Source organism: Bos javanicus, chromosome 9 (genome assembly GCF_032452875.1).
Source record: "Bos javanicus breed banteng chromosome 9, ARS-OSU_banteng_1.0, whole genome shotgun sequence".
NCBI classification, from domain to species: Eukaryota; Metazoa; Chordata; class Mammalia; order Artiodactyla; family Bovidae; genus Bos; species Bos javanicus.
In genome coordinates this window covers 96,316,859-96,340,627 of record NC_083876.1, presented here as the reverse complement: position 1 = coordinate 96,340,627, position 23,769 = coordinate 96,316,859, and the positions used below count along the sequence as shown (strand labels likewise).

At 52.9% G+C, this 23,769-nt stretch overlaps 1 protein-coding gene across 5 annotated transcripts in view; it reads right to left on the bottom strand.

Moving 5' to 3' along the window:
* SLC22A1 (solute carrier family 22 member 1) overlaps nt 1–23,000 on the bottom strand; it is a 43,533-nt gene extending 20,533 nt beyond the window's left edge. For 2 of the 5 annotated variants that reach the window (XR_009738625.1, XM_061428474.1), the window contains exons 1-7: nt 22,466–22,987; nt 15,797–15,900; nt 12,911–13,065; nt 9,748–9,916; nt 9,147–9,261; nt 8,793–8,899; nt 4,435–4,649 (exon numbers count right to left, since the gene is read on the bottom strand). Coding sequence is in view for 4 of the 5 variants with exons in the window: in XM_061428474.1 (XP_061284458.1) it covers nt 4,435–4,649; nt 8,793–8,899; nt 9,147–9,261; nt 9,748–9,916; nt 12,911–13,065; nt 15,797–15,900; nt 22,466–22,861 (1,261 nt within the window). In the remaining variant the exon portion in view is untranslated. Of the gene's footprint in view, nt 1–3,450; nt 3,560–4,434; nt 4,650–8,792; nt 8,900–9,146; nt 9,262–9,747; nt 9,917–12,910; nt 13,066–15,796; nt 15,901–22,465 lie in introns of all 5 variants that reach the window. The other 3 variants (XM_061428476.1, XM_061428475.1, XM_061428478.1) reach the window with 3 other exon arrangements.
* Nucleotides 23,001–23,769: the final 769 nt, after the last annotated feature.

Genomic DNA, 23,769 nt, shown 5'->3' with positions numbered 1-23,769 from the left:
GACAGCAGATCTGAGCGCTAGAGGGCTGTACCCACAGATGTGCCAGGAGACACCGTGACTGGGAGCTTGGACTTTAGAGCTGGAGGGCCCGAAAGGCTGTCTTAGCCAACCCCTCCAGATTTGGATCAGTAAACTGAGCCTGGTGGTTCAGATGGTAAAGAATCTGCTTGCAATGCGGGACACCTGGGTTTGATCCCTGGGTTGGGAAGATCCCCTGGAGGAGGAAATGGCAACCCACCCCAGTGTTCTTGCCTGGAGAATCCTGTGGACAGAGGAGCCTGGCGGGCTACAGTCCATAGCGTCCCAAAGAGTCGGACATGACTCAGCGACCACTACTAACACCCACTAAACTGAGTCCTGAGAGATTTGGGGACTTGATGACACTTGAGGGAAGACTTCACTGTACAGAGGAAAGAATGTGCTTTTTTGAATCTCAGCTGTGCCTCCTGTCAGCAGAGTGACAAGGCAAATGGCTTACTTCTGCCTGCCTCAGTCTCCTCAGCTATGAAATGGGAATAATCTTAGCCAACTTAAAGGTGGTGGTGAGATTTAGAGATAACACATGTCAACTGTGCATCATGACCACTCCACCAGTCCTGGCTTTTCATTATCTTGCAATAGTGTCCTTGCTGACACAGCTCCTGAAACACAGTAGGTCCTCAACAACGTGGTTCCCTCAGGCAGAAGTCCTAGAGCTGGTGGACCAGATTTCTCATCCTCAGCACTCATTTCCCAACACATTTTTTTTATGTTTTATTTATTTATTTTTGATGGCACCGAGCCTTCGCTGCTGTGCAAGGGCTTTCTCTAGTTGTATGAGCAGGGGCCACTCTCTAGGTCTGATACTGAGGGCTTCAGGAGTTACAGCTTGTGGGCTCTATGACTTGGGCTCAGTAGTCTGACACCTGGACTTAATGGCCCCGCGGCATATGGAATCTTGCCAGAGCAGGGATCTGCAGTGTCCCCTGCAGTGGCAGCTGGATTCTTAACCCCTGGACCACCAGGGAAGTCCTCAGAGGAACACATTTTTTAACCCAAGCATCTTTCACTGGTCTGAGAGGATGAGGGATGCAAACCCTCATCTCCTCCTAGCAGATGGCTCTGCATCTTAGTTAGCAGCAGGTCCAGAAGGCTTCTCCTTCCTGGGGAGTCATCAAACCATTAGGCACCATCATCTGCTTCACCTGGATGTTGGGTGTTCACCCAGACCCCAAACCACAAGTGGCTCCTGAGTCAGGCCGGCTCACTAACAGAGCCTCCAGGGTCACAGACAGCATGTCATCTCACCCTCATCCCCATGAGCTGGCTACTCAAGGAAGACAGGCTTCCATCCCCTTGCCAGCGGGAGGCTCTGGGGAGAGCAGACCCAGTGACCTTGGGGCGGAATTTGCCCACAGCCAGTGCAGCCTCTCCAGGTCTTGGCTGCCCTGTGCCTGGAGGAGAGCCCAAGCAGAGCCTTCAGTTAAGGCTCCTATGAGATACAAGACAAGGGAGTTCACTCGAACACCTGGAGGAGGGCATTGGTCACAAATTCCGCAGCTTTGATGGATTTGGCAAGATGCTCTACTGGACATGCATGGCATCCTTGCCCTCAGAGAACCGCCCTGCCTCCTCTGGGCCCAGGTCACTCTCCCCAGCAGTTGGAGGGACCACTTACAACTGCAGTCCTGCCGCGTGGCTTCCTGCCATGCTTGGGATAAAACCCACGCTGGCATCTCTCCCTGTCTCCTGCTCACGCGGGTCCGGCTGCTCCTCTAGCGCCCAGCTCTCCCCATCTTCAGGGTCCTTGCTCTTGCTGTTCCCTTTCCTGGAAACCTCCTTGCCCGGCTGTTTAAATGGCTCATCCCCTCTTCACTTAGGTCTCCTAAGGTCACCCTGGACCACCATACGAAGAATTAATGCCCCATCCCTCTTCCTCCTTCTCTTTTCCCTCTAGAACTTAAGCTCCAAGAAGTGGAATCATTCTCTGCTTTGCTTGTGGCTGAGATCCTGGGGCAGAGACGCCACTCTGTCAAGTACACAGAGGAGCTTCCCAGGTGGTGCTACTGGTAAAGAGCCCAACTGCCAACGCAAGAGACATGAGATGCAGGTTCAACCCCTGGGTTGGGAAGATTCCCTAGAGGAGGGCATGGCAACCCACTCCAGTATTCTTGCCTGGAGAATCCCATGGAGAGAGGAGCCTGGTGGGCTCCAAAGCGTCTTTGCTCCAGAGGGTCACAAAGAATCAGACACAACTAAAGCAACTTAGCATGCACTCACGCAAGTACATGGAAGGCACTTGAAATAGTTTCTGGAGCAGGAGATGAAGGCTCGTCATCGAATGCGATGAGGACTAGTAAAGGGAAGTGGCGAGAGTGGGAGCCGGGAGAGGGTCCTGGGAGGATGTGGGACAGAGGACGCAGTACCCAAGCTTCTTCCAGGGGATAATCAAATGGTCTCAGATCCCAGGTTCCCTCTCGGTACTTGGCGCTGTTACTTAAAAAACAGCAACAACGAAAACCTCTACTCGTTCATTCAGCTTTACCAGGATTCTAGAAACAGGGAGATGGGGGAAACGGGGGAAACCGATTTCACACGCTCAGCCCCTTTTCCTGCCTTCTTTGTCCCCGGTGGCCCAGACAGTGTAGTGCCTGCTTGCACTGTGGGAGACCCGGTTCAATCCCTGGGTCGGGAAGATCCCCTGGAGAAGGAAACGGCTACCCACTCCAGCATTCTCGCCTGGAAAATTCCATGGATGGAGGAGCTGGTGGGCTACAGTCCATGGGGTCGCAAAGAGTCGGACACGACTGAGCGACTTCACTCACTCACTCATGAAAGGAGGGAGGAAAAAACCTGAGCTACCTTTTGCTACCTCTTAAAATTTCCAGCCTGCTCTGTAAAGTCTAATTCTTGAGAATAGGGATTTCATGGGATGTTTCTCATAATATCCTGCCCCCAAAGCCTGCCAAAATGACTCATTAAACCAACAACTGCAGAGCACAAGCAATAAAAACTGAGAAAATAGCAAATCTGCTCTATTTTTTTTAACATTTCTAAAAGTAACAAATGAGAAAGGCAATGTATGTACTCAAATTAAAACTGCCCAAATGATTCTGCTTTGGCTTATCTTGGATTGCTAAGAATTATGGACTCAAGCAAACAGGCACCAAGATGGCTGGTGTTGAAAAGACTAATGATGCCAAGTGCTGGTGAGTCTGTGGAACCACTGGAAAGCTGATGCACCACCGTGGGAGCGTGAACTGAAAAGCTGTCTGGCTATATCTACTAAAACAAACCTGTGTCCCGCCCCCTGACCCCACAAGGGGAGTGAGTGTCCCCGAAAAGATGTGTTGGAATGTTCCCTGCAGCCTTAATCCAAACGGGCAGACACTGGATGACTTTAGATCTTCCCAACCCAGGGACTGAATCTGTGTCTCTTACGTCTCTTGCACTGACAGTCAGGCTCTTTACCAGTAGCACCGCCCGGGAAGCTCCTCTATGTACTTAGAGTGGCGTCTCTGCCCCAGGAGCTCAGCCGTGAGCAAAGCAGAGAATGTTTCCGCTTCTCGGAGCTTGTGTTCTAGAGGGAAAAGAGAAGGAGGAAGAGGGATGGGACTTTAATTCTCTGTACGGCGGTCCAGGGTGACCTTAGGAGGCCTGAAGTCAACAGAGGCCTGGATGTAACTGAGGGATTCCTACAATGCGAGGCTGCCCAACAGTGAGAAAGTGCAAGCGACACCCCCGTGGACAACGTGGGTGACCCTTGCAGACACCACGGTAAGTGAATGAAAGTGCTACAAAGCAGAGCTGCTGCTGCTGCTGCTGCGTCACCTCAGTCCTGTCCGACTCTGGGTGACCCCATAGACGGTAGCCCACCAGGCTCCCCCGTCCCTGGGACTCTCCAGGCAAGAACACTGGAGTGGGTTGCCATTTCCTTCTCCAATGCATGAAAGTGAAAAGTGAAAGTGAAGTCGCTCAGTTGTGTCCGACTCTTTGCGACCCCATGGACTGCAGCCCACCAGGCTCCTCCGTCCATGTGATTTTCCAGGCAAGAGTACTGGAGTGGGGTGCCATTGCCTTCTCCGAGCATAGGTGCAGTATGGTTCAAATGTATGAAGTTTAAGAACAGCCGACATTAATCTGCGATGGCAGAGACCAGAGCTGCGGTGACCCGGGCAGGGGTGGTGAGCGTTGGTGGTCAAGGAGGGTGAGGGACCTTCCAAGGTGCTGGACATGTTCTTTATCTTGGCGTAGGTCTCGGTGCCCAGGCATACAAACAGGTAAAAAATTCATCAGCTTGAACACTTAAAAAGGGCTCATTGTCGGTATGCTGTACCTCTACTTAAAATTTTTTGAAAAGTGATTCTAGACTCAGGCAAACACCTTGTCTTTGTTCCTGTTCCAACTCTTCCCACAGTTCAACGACCCGGAACATGATGGGCGTGGACCACTCACCGTGTGGGATAAAGATCATGAGGAAGCAGGCCAGCCCGGCCGCCAAGTTGGACGTGGCCAGCGGGTAGCGGCGGCCGAAGCGGTCGATGGTGACGAGGATGATGAAGCCTGCGGGGAACTCGACCAGAGCGGAGTAGAGGAAGTCCAGGTAGAGGTTCCCGCCGGTGGCGCCCACGTGCATGATGAGGCCCTGGTAGACCACGGAGCTGGTGAACCTGGGCGGGCAGGAGAGGCGGGTCAAAGGTGAGATCCCGGAGACTGGCCGGGAGGATAAAGGCTCCTGCAAGCTGGAAGGAAGCGTCCATCGCTGGATGTATAATGTTCTAGACCAATATGAGAAGTAAGAAAGTAAATGAGGTCGCTCAGCCGCATCCGACTCCTTGCGACCCCATGGACTGTACGTAGCCCACCAGGCTCCTCCGTCCATGGGATTTTCCAGGCAAGAATACTGGAGTGGGTTGCCATTTCCTTCTCCAGGGGGATCTTCCCGACCCAGGGGATGGAACCCGGGTCTCCCGCATTGTAGGCAGACAATTTACCATCTGAGCCACCAGGGAAGTCATAATATGAGAAGAGGCAGTGGGGACCAGGGGGACATCAAAATCCAGGAGGGGCCCTCCTGGTTGAGAAGCTCCTTCCACAATTTTTGTGAGCCTGTGACTTACAGGACAGACCCGTGTTTCCCGAGAGATGGCAAACGATGTAGCGACCACCGTTTACTTCATACTGTGCCCCTGCGGGCAGCCCTGCTCTGAACACTGCACGGGCCCTATCTCATCGGATGCCCCAAGCCTCCAACGGGAAGGAGGGCAGGAGACAGCAGTGGGGAGTGAGCAGTGTCAGCGTTCAGACTGCTGGCTGAGCCGTGTGGTCTTCAGTAAGTTAACCAGCCTCTCTGTGCCTCAGTTCCTTCAGCTGTGACTCTGTCCTGAGAATTCACTGAGGCCGTGGACCAGAAGGGCTGGGCGTAGTTGGGCACTCAGTGAAGAGCAGATTTTATTGCTGCCACAGTTGTCTTTCCCAGGGCCAGGATCCAGAGTACCGCCGGGGGGAGGGGTCGGCCAAGTCTTCCCAGCTCCACAGTGGGGGCCCCCTGCGCACATCACACCATCTTGGAACCAGCAATATTCCCTTCCTCTCTTTCACCCCATGTCCCACGGCACACGACCCATTCACCCATATCTGAGGAAAGAACACCCATGTTATAGAACATGGCACACAGCTCGGTCATTCTGACTCAGGGGAAAACGTAGAGTCCCGTGGGTCACTTTTGGGCAAACTGCACAATTTTGGAACATTGAATGACTGTGTTGGTACAGTCGTTCCTCACTACCATGGGGGACTGGTTCCAGGACCCCCCAGGGTACCAGAACCCGAGGATGCGCGAGTCCCTCGTGTAAATCATATGAATTGGTGTAGGATGTGCAAAGCCCCGTAAGACTGACACCATCGCTAGATTACTTATAACACCTAACATAAAATAAATGTTGTGTCAGTATTTGCCAGCATGCAGCAGATTCAAGTTTTGCTTTGGGGGACTGTCTGGAATTTTTTTGAATATTTTTTATCTGCAGTTGATTGAATCCCCAGATGCAGAACCTGCAGATATGAAGTACTGACTGTGGGAAGAGATTTTGGTGGATAAGAAATTACTTTCTTATAGAAATGCAAATTGCCCGTCAGTTCCAAAACTGAGATCACAGGGGACATTTCTCATTACTACACCACTCCCCCGCCCCCGGTTTTATAAGGTCCAGCTCTCATGGCTCAGATGGTTAGGAATCTGCCTGCAATGCAGGAGTCCCCAGTTCGATCCCTGTGTCGGGAAAATCCCCTGAAGAAGGGGATTACTGGCAACCCACTGCGGTATTCTTTCCTGGAAGATCTCATGGACAGAGGAGCCTGGTGGGCTGTAGTTCATAGGGTTGCAAAGAGTCAGACACGACTGAATGACTTTCACTCACTTCAGTCACTCACTCCCTGGTTCTATAACGCTGCACCCAGGGGAGTCTGGTATGCTTTTGTTTCTAGTTCTAAATTATTCCTGTTTGATCCAAAGTGTCAAGAGAATAAGAATACACTGAATGCAACTCGGTGAGTTTAGATGAGCCTGGCGGGGCGAGGGGGGCTTCTCTATGCCGGCTTAAGTGGTTAAATGGGAACAGTCATCTTCTACCCATAAAGTGACTAGCCCAAGAGAAAAGAATGTAGAATCCTGATTTTCCTGTACAAACAAATAAACAAAAACCCCAAATCACAACAAACTCTGGAAGATGGTGAAGAACAGGGAAGCCTGGCGTGCTGCCATCCATGGGGTCCGATGGGGTCCCAAAGAGTTGGACAGGACTTAGCTACTGACCAACCAAACTGGAAACAATCAACAATGTGCAATGCTGCCATCTTTTGGCAGAACCCACAAACCGCATGTGCGCACTGCTACGGGTAGAGGTGATGGTTTTTTCGCCAAGTGGCTGACTCTTTGCGACCCCATGGACTGTAGCCCGCCAGGCTCCTCTGTCCATGGGATTTCCCAGGAAGGAATACTGGAGTGGATAGCAGTCTGTCGTTGTTGGGCGTTTCCTAAGTTCTAAGCCTTTCACACGCATTATCACATTAATTCTTCCAACATGCTTCTATCATTGCCTCCATTGGGCTTATGAGGAAACTGAGTCACAGAGATCACGAAGCTTCCTGAAGGTCACGCAGCCAGGAAGTGATGGGCCCCCCGCCCCGAGTCGCTGTAATGAATGGAGCAGACAGGGGCAGGGGGCGTGTACAGTAAGAGAAGGTGTCCAGGGCCAGATGGCATGAAGCCTTGCAGGCCGCAGAAGGAAGCTAGGTTTCTTCTCAGTGGATTAGGGAGGCTATGAGGATGTGGACAAGGAGGTGATGTGATCCGTGACCTGTGCCCTGGGGAGGGGAGGACAGGAGTGGGAGCAGACCGCCAGCGAGGAGGCTACCGCGATGAGCTGGACGGGAGATTGCAATCCTCACACCTGAGAGCACAGGCGATGAGAAATGGCAGATTCCGGATAGATTTTCAAGACAGAGTGGGATTTGTGGAAAGCTTGCGCAGAGGGGTGTGAGAGAGCTGAGGAGACAGGATCACCGCCTTGACAGGATTGCTTGGGGTGGAGATGGGACCCGGACTGATACAGGAGGGGAGCAAGCCTTTCTGTCTTCGGGGTCCCGGGCCTCCAACCCAAGAGGCACCATGGAGTCGGATGCTGAGAATCAAGAGAAACGCGCCAGGCACCTGGCACGCTTGCAGGGGTTCCTGGGCCCCTCACACGGCGGGCACAGGGCTCCCGGGGCCAGCTCACAGTCATGGGGCCTAGGGACCAGGAGAGAACCCAGCATCTAGAGAACTTGGGATGGACTCTGTGGAACACTAGTTACTCATTCAAGCTTCCGCAAATATTTACGGAGCAGCTGCTACGTGCCAGGCGCTGCCCTCGTAGTTGGAACCCTTATTTCACGGAAGGGCAAAGAAGGGCAGGGTGGCAGAGTGACCCCAGTGGAAGGGGAACCCAGCCACTCAGCCCAGGGGTTTCCAGGGGTAACTGAAGGGCCACCAGGATGTGGAGGAGCAAGTGCTGAGGTGGGGAGCTGAGCCAGCCCCCCAAGGGAATAGGGAGAAGACTCCATCTCAAGGAAGCCACAGGGGAGGGTGACGCTGCCCCAGGGTGTGCAAGGCGTGCTGGGCGTGGACAGGCGTTTCCTAATCGGTGTGAAAAAAGCACACATGTGCTTTCTGCAGGCTCTGTCAAGTCCTCAGACGTGAGGAAGGCTTCTTCCTCCTTGACAGCCCGGAAAATGAAGTCGCTCAGTCGTGTTCGACTCTTTGTGACCCCATGAACTGTAGCCTACCAGGCTCCTCCATCCATGGGATTTTTCAGACAAGAGTACTGGAGTGGGTAGCCATTTCCTTCTCCAGGGGATCTCCCAACCCAGGGATCGAACCCGTGTCTCCCACATTGTAGGCAGACGCTTTACTGTTTGAGCCACCAGGGAAGTACTGATGTCCTGGGGAATCCCTGAAATCTCATCTACCTGCCGGGGCTAAGTCAGCACTTGGCTCCTGACACAGGGGGTTTCTGGCAACCCTGTCACCTCCCTCCGGCTCACTGCTAACTTTTCTACGTGGAGATTTCTTCTTACTAAAACGAGGCCTTTCCTCTACTGGGCAGTCCTCAAAGGACAAATACAGGTGTCTTTTTAAGAGCTCTTTGAGCGGAAAGCCATCTGGAAATGCCTTTTCATGCCTCTCTTTCCACCCCCCCATAAGTTGACCCACTGTCTCTGATGTGTACCCGGGCATGCAGGGAAGTGCACAGGGCCTCAGAAAGACCCCTTACCACAGGTACATCAGGATGAAGGTGTACTTCCTCAGGTTGGGCGTGCGGAACAGGTCTGTGAATGAGGGGCTCAGCTTCTCAGTGACGTCCTCCTCGAGAGACAGCATCTAGGAGAGAGTCAGGGCGTCAGCCGCATCCAGGCTGCCACCGTGATCAGGAATCGCCATCAGAGCCCTTCCCCCGCCCTGCCCCCCGCCCCCCACCAGTCTCCACCCCGAGGCCGGTCATCATACTCTTCACCCTGAAAAGCTCCAGCACCTTCCGGCTTCCCCAGGCAAGTCCCACAGGCAAGCGCTAAGTCATAAACCCGACCCAGCATTCAGTGAGGGGAGAAAGCCCTTTCGAGTGAGTCACCTTCAGGTCAGCAGGAGGCAGCTTCCCGTTCTTTTGTGCAATGTGGTCCATGATCTTTATCGCCTCAGTGTTTCTCTTTTGCGATAACAGCCATCGGGGGGACTCGGGCACAAACCTGCGGACGCAGATCATCCCCACTTGGCGTCTCTCCCAGTGCCCGTCTGAGGTTAAGATCAAAAGAGAAGCTCGCTGGAACTGACTTGAATGCATTCTTTTTTATAGCTGAGAAATACTGCTCGTGTATACGTACCACAGCTTCCTCATCCTTTGGTCTGCCAGTGTTCCTGTCTGATGGGCACACTCCCCAGAGATGGTTCCATTCCTTCATCTACTCCTTCACTGGCTCACCAAAGAGCAAATGCCTACTTTGTGGCTAGGTGAACTTTTGTCTGACTTTTAGCATCTCAGGCCCCTCTCTGGGTGATGTGAATTTAAAGAAACTGTACGTTTCTTTAAAGGGTGGCTGAGCGTGGCTCGCCCCGGAAATGAGGGCTACCCCGTGACGGAGCACCCCAGATGGCATGGGTGGCTGGAAGCCCCGGGCCTGCAGGTAGGGCTGCCCTGGCTGTTGGGAAGACGGGTCCCCACAGGGACACAGTACCAGAAGCGGAAGAGGAGCAGGAAGATGGGCAGGGAGACGGCCAGCTGCAGCCAGCGCCAGTGCGGGAGGATGTAGGCCAGTCCGGAGAGCAGCACCAGCCCCACGGTGAAGGCCATCTGGTAGAGGATCGCCACTGTCCGTCTGTAGCCCAGGCCCACGAACTCCGTGACTGAAACGGAGAAACGTCACCCACGGGCTCCCATCCGCTTTAAAATCCCCATTTGCTATCTGCAGCTCCCCCCGCCTTTGCACAGTGCCGTATTCCACCTACGGGGCTCTCCTGCCCAGAACCTTCCTCCCATCAGCCCCAGGATTAGCTGGAGGATTTCCCATGAGCCCCCAGGGAGAGCCCGTTAACACCATCAACATCTTTGAGTGCACCCCAGGGACCTGGCCCTGTCACAGGTGTTCAGATGCATCTCCAGCTCTGTGGGCACAGTCCCGCCCTCCTAACCTCACAGCCTCGTGAGAGGTGGTGGATGAGACACACACACCGTGTTCATCACACCCGGTCTTGACATGATGCGGGCCATGTGGGAAGAAAGCATAAACAGCCAGGAGGGTGGGGGAGTCTCCGGGGGTCACAGATTTTCAGAGAGCAGTGGAGCAGAGCTCGTGGAGGAAATTTGAGCCATCATGAGGAGCAGTAGTTAACCGAACCTGGAATGGGAAAGCAAGCTCCAGGCAGAGGGACAGCAGCCCAGGTGACCGCTGGGTGAGGTCGGGTCATGGGGGCCGTGCGCCCTCCTGAGGGGCTCTCGTAGGCTTGAGGAGAACGCTGGCTTCAATGCGGGAGGCACAGAGGCACCGCAGCACAGGGGTGAGCCGATGTTACGTCTGCTAGAGGCCCCCCCACCACGCTGCTGCCTGTGGGTGCCCCGGGGGTGGACCAGCGTGGAGCGGAGCGGTGGTGGTGGTGGGGCCCGGCAGGAGCAGCAGAAGAGCGAGAGGGCTGTGGTGCTGGAGGTATTCCGAGAGGAAAGCAGATGGGGGGCTGGGGAGAGGGGCACAGGAAGAGCAGGCTTGGGGGTGGGGGAGGAAGACGTCCCCGGCTGGGAAAAGAGGAGGAGTTGGTCATGCAGACTGAAGGGGAGCCCCTGGTGCAGGACCAGGGAGTATGGGACCTCCAAGCAAGCCAGGGAGCCGTGGGAAGGATGCAAGCCAGGGTAGCACACACTCCGTCACAGACAGGTAGCATTCCGGGTTTGTCTTCCTTTCTCTCTAGCCTGGGAGCTCCTTGACGGAGGTTGTTGTTCAGTTGCTAAGCTGTTTCCGACTCTTTGCACTGGCCTGTAGCCCACGGGGTTGCAAAGAGTCAGACATGACTGAGCAACTTCATTGGTTGGTTGGTAGCCCAAGGACTATAGCCCACCAGGCTCGTCTGTCCTCCACTCTCTCCCAGAGTTTGCTCAAACTCATGTCCACTGAGTCAGTGATGCCATCCAACCATCCCATCCTCTTTCACCCCCTTCTCCTCCAGCACTCCATCTTTCCCAGCATCAGGGTCTTTTCCAGTGAATCAGATCTTTGCATCAGGTGGCCAAAGTATTGGAGCTTTCGCTTCAGCAACAGGCCTTCCAATGACTATTCAGGGTTGATTTCCTTCAGGACTGACTGGTGTCTTGAGAGTAGGATGGGAGGCTTTACCTATCTCGGCATCTCCAGTCCTGCCCCTGTGCCTGCCACAGGGCAACAGCCACACCGCAGGGAGGAGAAGGGGCAGGCATGGCTCTGGGCTCCCCCTGGAGCCCTTCATCAACCTCACGGCACTGCGGTCCCCACGTGGAGGATCCTGAGGCAGAGAGAGATTATGGAATGTGCCCAGGACCACACAGCTGGTCAGACTTGGGTGTAGATTTGACCTTAAATTAATCCTTGTCACCAGGTGCCAAATACTGCACGTTCAGCCTCTAGATGGCTGGGCTGTTGCAGTTAATATGTGCTGAACTCACTAAACTTAACTAGTGTGTTCATGGTTTCTTGGGGGAGGAACATGGTGTTTTTTTGGCCCTAGTGAACTATTTCCTAGAATGTCAAGCCATAAGACATCGTTTTCAAAGATGGCAAGACCTGGCAAAAACCTGGACCATCCTCACTGCTTGCTGTCTGATGTACCCATCCAGCCATGCATAGGCTGAGAGATACATAGACAGCTATTACGCTTTCTTCTACAGAAGTATTTTTCATTTTCTATTCTTACTCTTCATAGAAAACTTGAAAGAAAAAATAGTATATAGAATTACATTGTTTTACACTTCAGTTTTTTCGTCATCGTGTCTATCTCTTCTTTTTTGATTTGCTTGTTCAGTTGCCATGTCCGACTCTTTGAGACCCATGGACAGCAGCACGCCAGGCTTCCCTGTCCCTCACCATCTCCCAGAGTTTGCCCAGGTTCATGTCCATTGCATGGGTGATGCTGTCTAACCATCTCCTGCTGTCTTCTGTCTTTCCCAGCATCAGGGTCTTTTCCAATGAATCGGCCAAAGTATAAGAGCTTCTTTTATTTACTCTTATATCTTCTCCCCTAACTCTTGCTGCTGCTGCTGCTAAGTCACTTCAGTCGTGTCCGATTCTGTGTGACCCCATAGATGGCAGCCCACCAGGCTCCACCGTCCCTGGGATTCCAGGCGAGAACACTGGAGTGGGTTGCCACTTCCTTCTCCAAGGCATGAAAGTGAAAAGTGAAAGTGGAGTCGCTCAGTCGTGTCCGACTCTTCGCGACCCCATGAATTGCAGCCTAACTCTTGAGTGTCCTTCAAATCAGTGGAGTTTGTTGTATTTCTTTCGGAAGAGGCTGGTTCGTTCATATTTAAAATGTTAAAACACTCTCCCACCTGTCTCCCCTTCCTACACAACTCCCATCACTGTAAACACATCACATGTGATCTCCCTTTCCCAAACAGATTAGTTGATATGGAAACAAGGATCCATATAAGTGGTTATATAAGTATCTCTCAAACAAAGAGAGACAGAAAGAGGCCATTCTGACAGCACACCCGGTTCCAATCACACAGACACAGGTACAGCTAGCGAGGCCACACTTTCTCTAGGCTTCCTCCAAAAAAAAGCCGCCTCCACGTTCGGCTTCGTCCCATTCTGCCCCACTGTCTGACCTCCCGGGCTTCTCAAAGTGCCCGGAAACCTCGGGCCAGCAGATGCTTACTCAGGGTGTAGCCAGCCGTCCAGCTGCCCTTGCTGACCAGCCCCTGCAGCAGGCGGAAGATCAGCAGGGACGTGTAGTCCGGAGCCACAGCCGTCAGGACGCCCAAGCTGGCGCAGGTGAGAGTGGTAGCCAAGAGGCACACCTTGCGGCCAAACCTTCAGAGGCAAGCAGACATCGAGGTGAGTGCTGAGTGCTCACAGCGACGGAGGGACAGCAGGCTCTCTCCTGGGAGACAAGACAGCTTCTCTGCGGCATCGTGCGGTCCATCACACATCGAGGCCCCTTCTCCAAGGCTGACCTGGTCCCCCCCTCTGTGACAGCGACCGGCAACTCTTGCAGGTTTAATGAAGTCACTCTGAAGAGGAATCCTGACCACTCTCAGTCAAGGACCAGGGGTCTCCCTCAGTGACCCACCCAGTTCTGACTCATCCCCTCTCATCATCTTTGTATTTAGCAGATTGCATGACTATTCACAGACTTAACAGGGTGCACCAGAAATCAGATCCCCGCCCCCCATCCACATATTTAACCTTATCAACGCTCATAAGGGTTTTCTGGGGAAATATTCAATTCTAATAGTATAACCACTGAAAAGTGTCTTTCCTTTCTATTTCCATGAGTAAAGTGGGCCGACAGACACATGAAGAGATGCTCAACATCCCTAGTCATTGGGGAAATGCGAACCAGAGCCACTCGGGAAGTCGCCGTAAACACAGGGAGCTCAGGGGCGCCCTGTGAGATCCTAGGGGGCGGGGCGGGGTGGGGTAGGGGGAGGTTTGGGGGAGGGGACGCGCGTCCGCGCGTGGTCCGTTCACACTGGCGCAGGGCAGAAGCCGACACGGTGTTCTAAAGCAGTTATCCTCCAATTAAAAATAATTCTTAAAAAACATTTAAAAAACTACAATGAGATATCACTTCACACTTATCAGAATGGCCATTATCAGAAAGACAATAAACAGTAAGTGTTGGCAAGGATGTGAAAAAAAGGGAGCTTAGGACACTGTGGATGGGAATATAAACTGAGGCAGCCATTATGGAAAACAGAAGAAGCAAGACAAAGGTTCTTCAAAAAGTTAAAAACGAAACCACCGTACAGTCCAGCCATTTCAGGTCTGAATGTTTCTCCAAAGGAAACAAAAACACTAATTAAAAAAGACATCTGCACCCCTATGGTTACTGCAGTATTAGCTAAATTGCCAATATATGAAAGCAATATATGGAATATATTCCAATATAAGCAATATATGGAAGGACTGATCCTGAAGCTGAAGCTCCAATACTTGGTTTGGCCACCTGATGTGAAGAACTGACTCATTTGAAAAGACCCTGATGCCGGGAAAGATTGAAGGTGGGAGAAGGGAATGACAGAGGATGAGATGGTTGGATGGCATCACCGACTCAATGGACATGAGTTTGAGTGGACTCTGGAAGTTGGTGATGGGCAGGGAGGCCTGTGGAGAAGGCGAAGGCACCCCATTCCAGTACTCTTGCCTGGAAAATCCCATGGATGGAGGAGCCTGATGGGCTGCAGTCCATGGGGTCGCAAAGAGTCGGACACAACTGAATGACTTCACTTTCACTTTTCATTTCATGCATTGGAGAAGGAAATGGCAACCCACTCCAGTGTTCTTGCCTGGAGAATTCCAGGGACAGGGGAGCCTGGTGGGCTGCCATCTATGGGGTCGCACAGAGTCAGACATGATTGCAGTGACTTAGCAGCAGCAGGGGCAGCAGCAGGGAGGCCTGGCGTGCTGCGGTCCATGGGGTCGAAAAGAGTCGGACTTGACTGAGTGACTGAACTGAACTGAACTGATATGGAAGCAACCTAAGTGTCCATCGATAGTTGAATGAATAAAGATGTGTATATATACATATATATATATATAAACCAGGGTCTCCCGCATGGCAGGCAGATGCTTTATCCTCTGAGCCACCAGGGAACACCACCATATTATATATATATATATATATGTGTGTGTGTGTGTGTGTGTGTGTGTGTACAATGCAATAGTGCTCAGCCATAAAAAAGAACATATTTGTGACAGTCCAGATGGACACGGAGGGTAAAGCGCTGAGTGAAAGAGTCAGAGAAAAACGAACACCATGTGACCTCCCTCAGACGCAAGACTTAAGAAACAAAACAAATATAGCTTCTAAATGACAGTTATCTACTCCTGAAAACAGATACATAAATGGATAAATACTAAAAATATTAGTGACGGAACCATTCACTCTACCTTCTTCCCACATGCAAAGATGATTAACATGCTTTAGGGAAATACTGCGGGGGGAAAAACAGCTGTCCACACACACAAATCCACTTCCTCATCTCTCATCTTCAGCCTTCCACTGACACTGTCCTTGCTCACCAACTTCTACATGTTGAACTTCTCTCTGCATACCCTCTTCTAGCTTATCTCAAACTTGGTTTATCGCTTTAAATACCAATTACTGGTGGCAAATCCCAAATATTTAACTCCAGCCCGAACCTTATGTACCCAACTGTCTACTTGGCAACTCTTCTCTGTCTCACAGGCTGCTCTGAAACACATCTCCTAAAAGCTGCAAAGAAGGGTATTCTTAACCCTCTCTGTCTCAAAAAATGGCACTGCCCCCTCCACCCATCTTCCAGAAGCATAATCCTTGGCTTTGTGCCCCCTTCCTCTGAGCCCCGCATCGAGCTACACAACCTGCCTGGCTCTGAAATCCCCCCTAAATCCCCACCTTCCTTCCGTCGTCTTGCCCCAAATCGTCCCACACTCCCTACCGTGTCGGGTCTCAACTTCTGCAAAGATCCCCTCTGGCCACTTCTCCCACCACTGTCTGCTCAAGTCCCTTCTCCCCATGGTGTTGACGCTGTGCTTGGTCGGATCCACCTTTACATACCTGTCTGCAATGTAGCCGACTCCCAGAGAGCCCAGGAAGAAGCCCAAGTTCACACAGGACTGAAAGAGGTCCACCTTCCAAGAGTCATCACACACCAGGTTAAACTGCGGGTCGGAGGGGCCAAAACACACAAGACTGTTTGTAAGTTAAACTATGCCTACCGTTTTCCCTGCAGAAAATGTCAACGCATGACACAAAACTGTGGGATCCCAGGGCCCCTCACATCCTTTCCTTTCACCACATTTTCATAAGACAACTGCAGGGTTTCTGGGGAATCTCAGGCAGTGTCATTACACGCCTAATATCTTTATCTTGGGTTTACCCTCAATATACACTAATTAAAGAGTCTGTTGTCAGGTACCCCTGATAGTTGTCAAAGGACAGGGTGGCCAAACGGTAAGGTTTCTAAAGGAAATACAGCAAAGTAATTCTCCAAAAACGAAAATGATGTAAAATAAATATGACGTGTTTCCCAGAATTGGTAAAAACCCTTAATTAAGAAAGCTGAGGACCAAAGAATTGATGCTTTGAACTGTGGTGTTGGAGGAGACTCTTGAGAGTCCCTTGGACTGCAAGGAGATTCAACCAGCCCATCCTAAAGTAATCAATCCTCGATATTCCTGGGAAGGACTGATGCTAAAGCTGAAACTCCAATACTTTGGCCACCTGATGCGAAGAACTGAGTCACTGGAAAAGACCCTGATGCTGGGAAAGATTGAGGGCAGGAGGAGAAGGGACAACAGAGGATGAGATGGTTGGATGGCATCACCGACTCGATGCACGTGAGTTTGAGCAAGCTCCAGGAGTTGCTATGGACAGGGAGGCCTGGTGTGCTGTAGTCCATGGGGTCGCAAAGAGCTGGACATGACTGAGTGACTGAACTGAACTGAATCACATGTTTTATTCCATAAATTCTACCCAATAATTGTGTAAATTTGTCATGACTGATGGAACTGTGAGTATCAACATGAGAATTTCTGAGCAAAGAAGCAGAGGCCAGCTGGTGGGGGCTTCTGGGGAGCAGCCCTGCATGCGGGGGAAGGGGGAACCCAGAGGCGGCAGGAGATGCGGAGGGTCCCATGTGCCTGGGAGGAACCGAGGCAGAAGGACAGAGGCAAAGACACGAGCCGATCTGCCTGGGCGTTATTGGGAGTGAGGTTCAGGGACCGCCCCTCCGTGTTTGGCACATTCGTGGTGATGCCAACATGCGTGGGCGCTCTAGGAGGCCCGAGTGCAGAAGCATCCCCGCTTGGAGTGCAGAGGGGCAGAAAGTAGGGGGGCCTCGGTCTCCTGTCTGGAAGGTATGTGTGGAGCTGCTCCTGTCACCATCATGAAGCCACTGTGGGCGCTGCAGGGAGAAACCATGTGCCCATGGTTTAGTAAATAATGAACCATTTAACTTTTTAAATGAGGCTTTAGTTTTTGTTGTTCAGTCACTCAGTCACGTCTGACTCTGTGACTCTAGGGACTGCAGCATGCCAGGCTTTCTTGTCCTTTACTATCTCCTGGGATTTGCTCAAATTTATATCAATCGAGTCAGTGATGCCATCAAGTCAGTGATGCCATCCAACCATCTCATCCTCTGTCATCCCGTTCTCCTCCTGCCTTCAGTCTTTCCCAGCATCAGGGTCTTTTCCAATGAGTCGGCTCTTCTCATCAAGTGACTGAAGTATTGGAGTTTCAGCTTCAGCATGATTGCTTCCAATGAATTTTCAGGGTTGATGTCCTTTAGGATGGACTGGTTGGATCTCCTTGCAGTCCACAGGACTCTCAAGAGTGTTCTTCAGCACCATAGATCAAAAACATCAGTTTTTCCGAGCTCAGCCTTCTTTATAGTCCAACTCTCATAACTGTACATGACTACCGGAAAAATCATAGCTCTCAGTAGACAAACCTTTTTCGGCAAAGTGATGTCTCTGCTTTTGAATATGCTGTCTAGGTGTGTTTTATTACCTGGGAGGCTTTGCTACCCATCTCCTGTAAAAACTTAGAGTTGCATGTATGAGCCATGCCCTTGTCCTGGCCCAGTGGTCAATCATGAGCACTTTAAAAAAATAAACAAAAAGGTAAAACTCCCTGCTATCGTTTGACTTTCAGAACCTAACAATCAGCTCATGCTACCACCTGCCTTATGCCCAGATCTCGTCTGCTCCTGTGAATAGCTCAGCTCTTGGAGGCAATCAGCATCTCCCCCATTCTTGGCTGATCCAGATGTTTCAGTTCAGTTCAGTTGCCCAGTCATGTCCTACTCTTTGTGACTCCATGGACTGCAGGACAGGCTTCCCTGTTTCATCACCAGCTCTCGGAGTTTGCTCAAACTCATGTCCATCGAGTCGGTGATGCCATCCAACCGTCTCATCCTGTCATCCCCTTCTCCTCCCACCTTCAATCTTTCCCAGCATCAGGGTCTTTTCAATCTTTTCTTCGCATCAGGTGGCCAAAGTATTGGAGTTTCAGCTTCAACATCAGTCCTTCCAATGAATATTCAGGACTGATCTTCTTTAGGATGGACTGACTGGATCTCCTTGCAGTCCAAGGAACTCTCAAGAGTCTTCTCCAACACCACAGTTCAAAAGCATCAATTCTTCGGTGCTCAGCTTTCTTTATGGTCCAACTCTCACTCCCGGTGTTTATTCCCTTGAAAATTCAGCTGGAAGCACACCGCCCTGGGGAGTTTCTCCTGCCGCTGTTCGGCTTCTCTGCGGCCCTGGGCCCTGTCAGTGGAACTCGGGGGAGGCCGCTCCTGAGAGCTGTTATCTCGCTGGCCCAGGTCAGCCTCTCCAGCGGCCTCTCTGGAGCCCCCACCTACATCACCCAGGACGATGTTCTGTGCATACTAGACGCCCCCAAAGCCACAGGGCAATGGTTTTGGGGTGTTTGTTCTACTCTTTGCAATCAGCATCTTTGTACAATATCTCTGCCACCCTCCCTGAAATGTCCTGCGTGCCATCCTGCTCTGGGGGCGTGCAGAAGCCAGGGAGCTCATGGAACTGGAGGAAGGGGGGCCTGGCCTTCCCTACTGATGCTGCCTCCCTTAAGAACTCTGCCCCCAGCTATGCCAAGGGGCTCTGTCTGCAGACACCTGCCTGCCCTCTGCGATCCCAGACCCAGCCACTGTCCCCAGGGACCCTCTGTGCCTCTAGGAAGATGGAAAGCCTGGAGTTTGTACAGGGGGCGCACGGGATGGGGTGGGGTCTCCTAGGCCCGGTCCCTCTCCCTGCTGGGACTTCACTGGGGATTTCTCCGGGGCCAGGCTGTGTGGTGGACATGGCCTGTAGAGCAGCAGGCTGGCCAAGCTCACGTGGCACACAGTCACCCAACGTCCTTGTTAGAATCCAGGTTCCCGTGGGTTCTGTCTCCGCAGATCATGGGTCAGAATCCAGGTGATCCCGGGGATCAGGTGAGTTGGGAAACCTTCCTACCCCAAATGGACCCTGACCTCTGCCCTCAGGGTGGGGAGGGACGGGGAGCTGGGTGTTCAGAGAGGTCAGCTCGTCGCGTTCCCTTCAGCCAATTCCAACGTCCAAGGCAAGGCCATGTGAAAGATTATTTCTGCAGAAATGAATAACTAGGGAGGTTCTCCCCCAAACAAGCTTCAGCTTAGGCTGAGGGCAGGAGGCAAAAGTTGTTGTGAAGCAGTGGGAAGGGTGAGTCAGAGGAGGCGCGTTCCGTCCAGGAGAAGCGGTCCTCCACTCCTGAGGCCCCGCGTCTCATCGCCTCCTCACCTCCAGCTGGATCCCACCCCCAGTACACTAGCGTGCCCCCAGGTGAGCCCTAGCCCACAACCCCTCCCCTGTCTCCCCCAGTCCTCCCCAGAGTGCTCGGGTCCCCGAGGACCTGGAAGACTGCTCCCAGTTACCACCGTCAGCCAGTCGGGACTGTGTCCCCTCCCCAGGGCCCCTGCCCAGGCCAGGCTCCCCACATGAATGAGCTGCTACTTCCCTGTGTTCCAGCCTCACTGCTCAGGTCTCAGCTGCCTGCCTCCCCGGCCAGGACCCTCTGGCAAATCGGGCCCCTCCTCCTCCCCAGCCCCTGCCAGGTCTGCGTCTCTTAAATCAATCCTTTTTGATCATGTGACAGCCGAGTTGGCTGACAGTCCTGCCAGGGCCCGTGTCGGCCTCTTCAAGCTCTCCCCACCTCTGGGGAGCATCACCTCCACTCTCCACCAGCACCTGGACCGTTCCCAAGGTCCAGTGAGGACTGTCTTCTTGCTATGCCTGAACTGCCACTTGGCACAAAGGTAGGGTTGCCAGTTTTAGAGCAAAAAAAATATGGGGTGCCCCTCCGAACTGGAATTTCAGATAAGCAACACTTTTTTTTTTAGTGCAATCATGTCCTCAGCAGTATCTGAATTCCCAGCCTCAGCTGTCAGTATCAAATGTTATGCAATACCTGGGACCTAATTATCCTAAATAAATATTCATTGTTTACCTGAAATTCAAATTTAATGGGCGTCCAGCATTTTTTCTGGTGACCTGATGTAAGATCTCAGCCCTCTGGCCCAAAGCTGAGCCGCCACCATTCTGTCCATGACTCCTCTACTGGATTCCAGTCACTTCACCAACTCATTGCTCCCTGAACGTGGTCCCTGCCCCCCTCCCCTGAGCTTTGGTTCACACTCCCCAACGCACCCTGTTTGCTGTCCTAGCAGCTCAAAATACCACCCTGGGTCCCATTCAAATACTCCGTCCTAAGGACCTACTGTGTAGCATAGGGAATTATATCTGATATTTTGTAATAACCTAGAAGGGAAAAGAATCTGAAAAAAAATAGATATCTACATGTATATAACTGAGTCAAGGAGGTGGCACAGTAACCCACTCCAGTGTTCTTGCCTGGATAATCCCACAGACAGAGAGGAGCCTGGTGGGCTGCAGTCCATGAGGTTGCAGAGTCGGACACGACTGAAGCGACTTAGCCTGGGATGGCATAGCTGAATCCCCTTGCCTGAAACTAACACAACACTGTCAATCAACTACATCCAATGTAGAAAGTCTGCCACCTCCTGCTGGAAGGCCCCAGCGGCCAGCTGAATAGTAAGGTCCCCCTCCCTGTCTGGGACACTGATCTTGTTCTCACGGTCACCACCCCTTCCTGGCTCCCTGGAGACTGCAAACTCCTTGAACTTCACGGGCTTCTTCTGTGTCCCTCCTGGCATCATACCCAGTGCCAGAACAAAGGAAAAGCTCAGGACACGGTTACTGAGGGAATAGACGGGGGGGTGAATGGATGAATTCTTGCACCTAGCTGATCCTTTCCAAGCAGAGTATGCCTCAGCCACAGAGAACAATACGTCCCCATCTGGGTCTGTTTCTAGATTTCCAGCTAGAAGAGCGGCCAGTTCAGCATCCCTGGGAGGCGATCCTCTACCTGGACATCTGTGGTTGGAGGACACTTCAGAGACCAGACGTCTGAGCAAGGGCACCCACACCTGCTCCCTGTCCCCCAAGACAGTGGGCCGTGGGGCCGGAAGGGCGGACACGGCGCTTTTCTCCAGCTAGACGTGCGCTGCTCAGGCCACTCAGCTACCTTGCTTCAGGTGAGCAGTTTGCTAACAGACAGACTTTGCATAGTTCTGGTCTGTGGCTTCACCAAATGGCTTCCCTGGTGGCTCAGATGGTAAAGAATCTGCCTGCAATGCAGGGTTCAATCCCTGGGTCGGGAAGATCCCCTGGAGAAGGAAATGGCAACCCACTCCAGTATTCTGGCCTGGAGAATCCCATGGACAGAGGAGCCTCGCAGGCTACAGTCCATGGGGTTGCAAAGAGTTGAACACGACTGAGCGACTAATGTGTCTAAACTTCTCCTGTGACTTCGCCAAGTGACCTTGAGATCAGTTTCCAAGTGCTTACTCTTGTCACAGAATAGCACTTTCCAAAGGGTCCATGAAGGAAAGAAATCTGCTGGCTTCTCAGTGAGATATTCTCAAAGCAAACGCTCAGATAACCCACTAACCTATCTAGGCAAGTGCTCTGCCGCCATCCTGCTCTCCTGTGGGCCATGGAGGAGACACTCAGGGCAGCTGGGTGCTGGACACCCAGGGGTGCTGACCCAGCCACTCTCTGGCTTGTCTGATCAGCATCTTCACGGTCCTCGGCCGAACCCTGGGAAGCAGGTCATTGTCATCACTGGTTTACTGATGAGAGAACTGAGGCTCAGAGAGGCTGAATAACCTACACAGCGACACTCAGCCAACTCAGGGCGTGGCTGAGACTCAGTCAGACTCCAGGGCAGCTTCCACACCGCCTCAGAGACCAGCGTTGAGCTGTCACATGTCCACGGCTTGTGAATGGAGGGAGGGGGCCTCTCATCTCTGATGGTGGGGCCGCTGGCCCCCAGGTGGATTCTGCAGGCCCGTGGAGAAGCCACTGGGGCAGAAGGGTGAGGAAGCCAGTCTCCCTGGGGGCCCCCCATCCAAGCAGTCCAGCTCAGCCTGGCAGGCGATGGTGTCTCTGAGCCCCAGTTCCTTCCTCTAACACCCAGAGTGTGCGGAGGATTGAACAAGGGAGGAACGGCAGTGCCCAGTACGGAGTCTGATACGCCAGAGTTCAGAGAACACGACCCCGCTCCCTCTTTGCTGATGTGGGATGGAAGCCTGTAGGATTCATCATGTTTCCTCTCTGCCCTGAAACCCACATCGTTATCCCCACAGCGAAGGCCTGCTCTTACCTCGGTCACGATGGAGGAGCCGGGCGTGTCATACACCCAGCCCTGCTCGCAGGGGCCCAGGGGCAGGGGACTGCCGTTGGTAGCCAGGCTGGCCAGCGGGTCCAGGCAGCTGAGGGTGCTCTGGTTCCAGTCCACCTCGTAGCGGAGGCACTGGCTCTCGGGTCCCGGGCCTGGCACCGTGTAGTTGAGCTCCTCCACCAGGCTCCAGCCACATCGCCGGCTCAGCTCCGCCACCCCGGGACTCCGGCAGCGGTGGTCCGGGGTGAAGGCCAGGAAGACGATGCCCACATAGATGGGGGCGAAGGCGGCCGAGAGCAGGCACAGGATCAGGAAGGTTTGCTTCTGGAACCAGCCGAACTCCCCAACCTGCTTCAGTACATCATCAACGGTGAGCATGACTGAGCCTCCACGCGCATCGCTCTGAGCAGACCACAGCAGCCGCAGGGCCCGGGGTCAGGGTCTTATGTGGGTTTCTCTGCAATGGGCTGGTCTGAAGTCGAAATGCTGTCTAAGCATCTTGGCCTTGGAAGCCAACCAGCTGGAAACAATCTTTCACCCACAGGGCAGGTTTCAGGCAGGGATAGGAGGAGGATGATTGGTCAGACTGCTGGGCTGGGGGAAGTCACCTGGGCTGAGGACCTGATTCTGTGGCACTGGGGTTCCCAGAGCCAAGGGAGAGAGCAAAGGTGGCCATGACCCTCCCAGCAGTCTCTTTCAGGCTCTTCCAGAGGGATCCTCTACTTGAAAGCTTTTTTATCATCCAGATAAACAAAAACAGCACACGGGCTGCCAGGCTATTGACCTGCTACTCACGATGGGGTGTCTCAAGCAGTGTGCATGGAGGGTCTGGCCATGGGCGATGCGAGAGCCAAGCTCCCCAGACTGACTCACTTCCCTACATCCTTATCCCAGGGTAGAACGACTGCCTTCTTCGGGACCCACAAAGGACTTCTCCTGGCATCACTCTGTCCGCAGGCAGTTTCCTGGCTGCTGGACCATGATGCACCCACCCTGAATCCCCAGGAAAGTGGGCCACAGGGGCCCTCTAGGCACAGATCCTGATGGGTTTCCTGGGCAGAGTTGCTGGTAGAAAAGATCAAAGGGCCGCAGGCAGAGAACACCTCCCCCTCCCCCACTTCAGCCTGGGAGGACACAGAACATTAAGGCTGGGTCCCCCCTCCACGCACGCAAGAGGGACAGATAACAGATGAACGGGTGCCGGGTGCCCTCTTGTTCCCGGGACCCTCATCTCTCTGTTCCGTGGACACAGGGAGCTGGCCCCAAGCCCAGCGGTGCACCAGCTG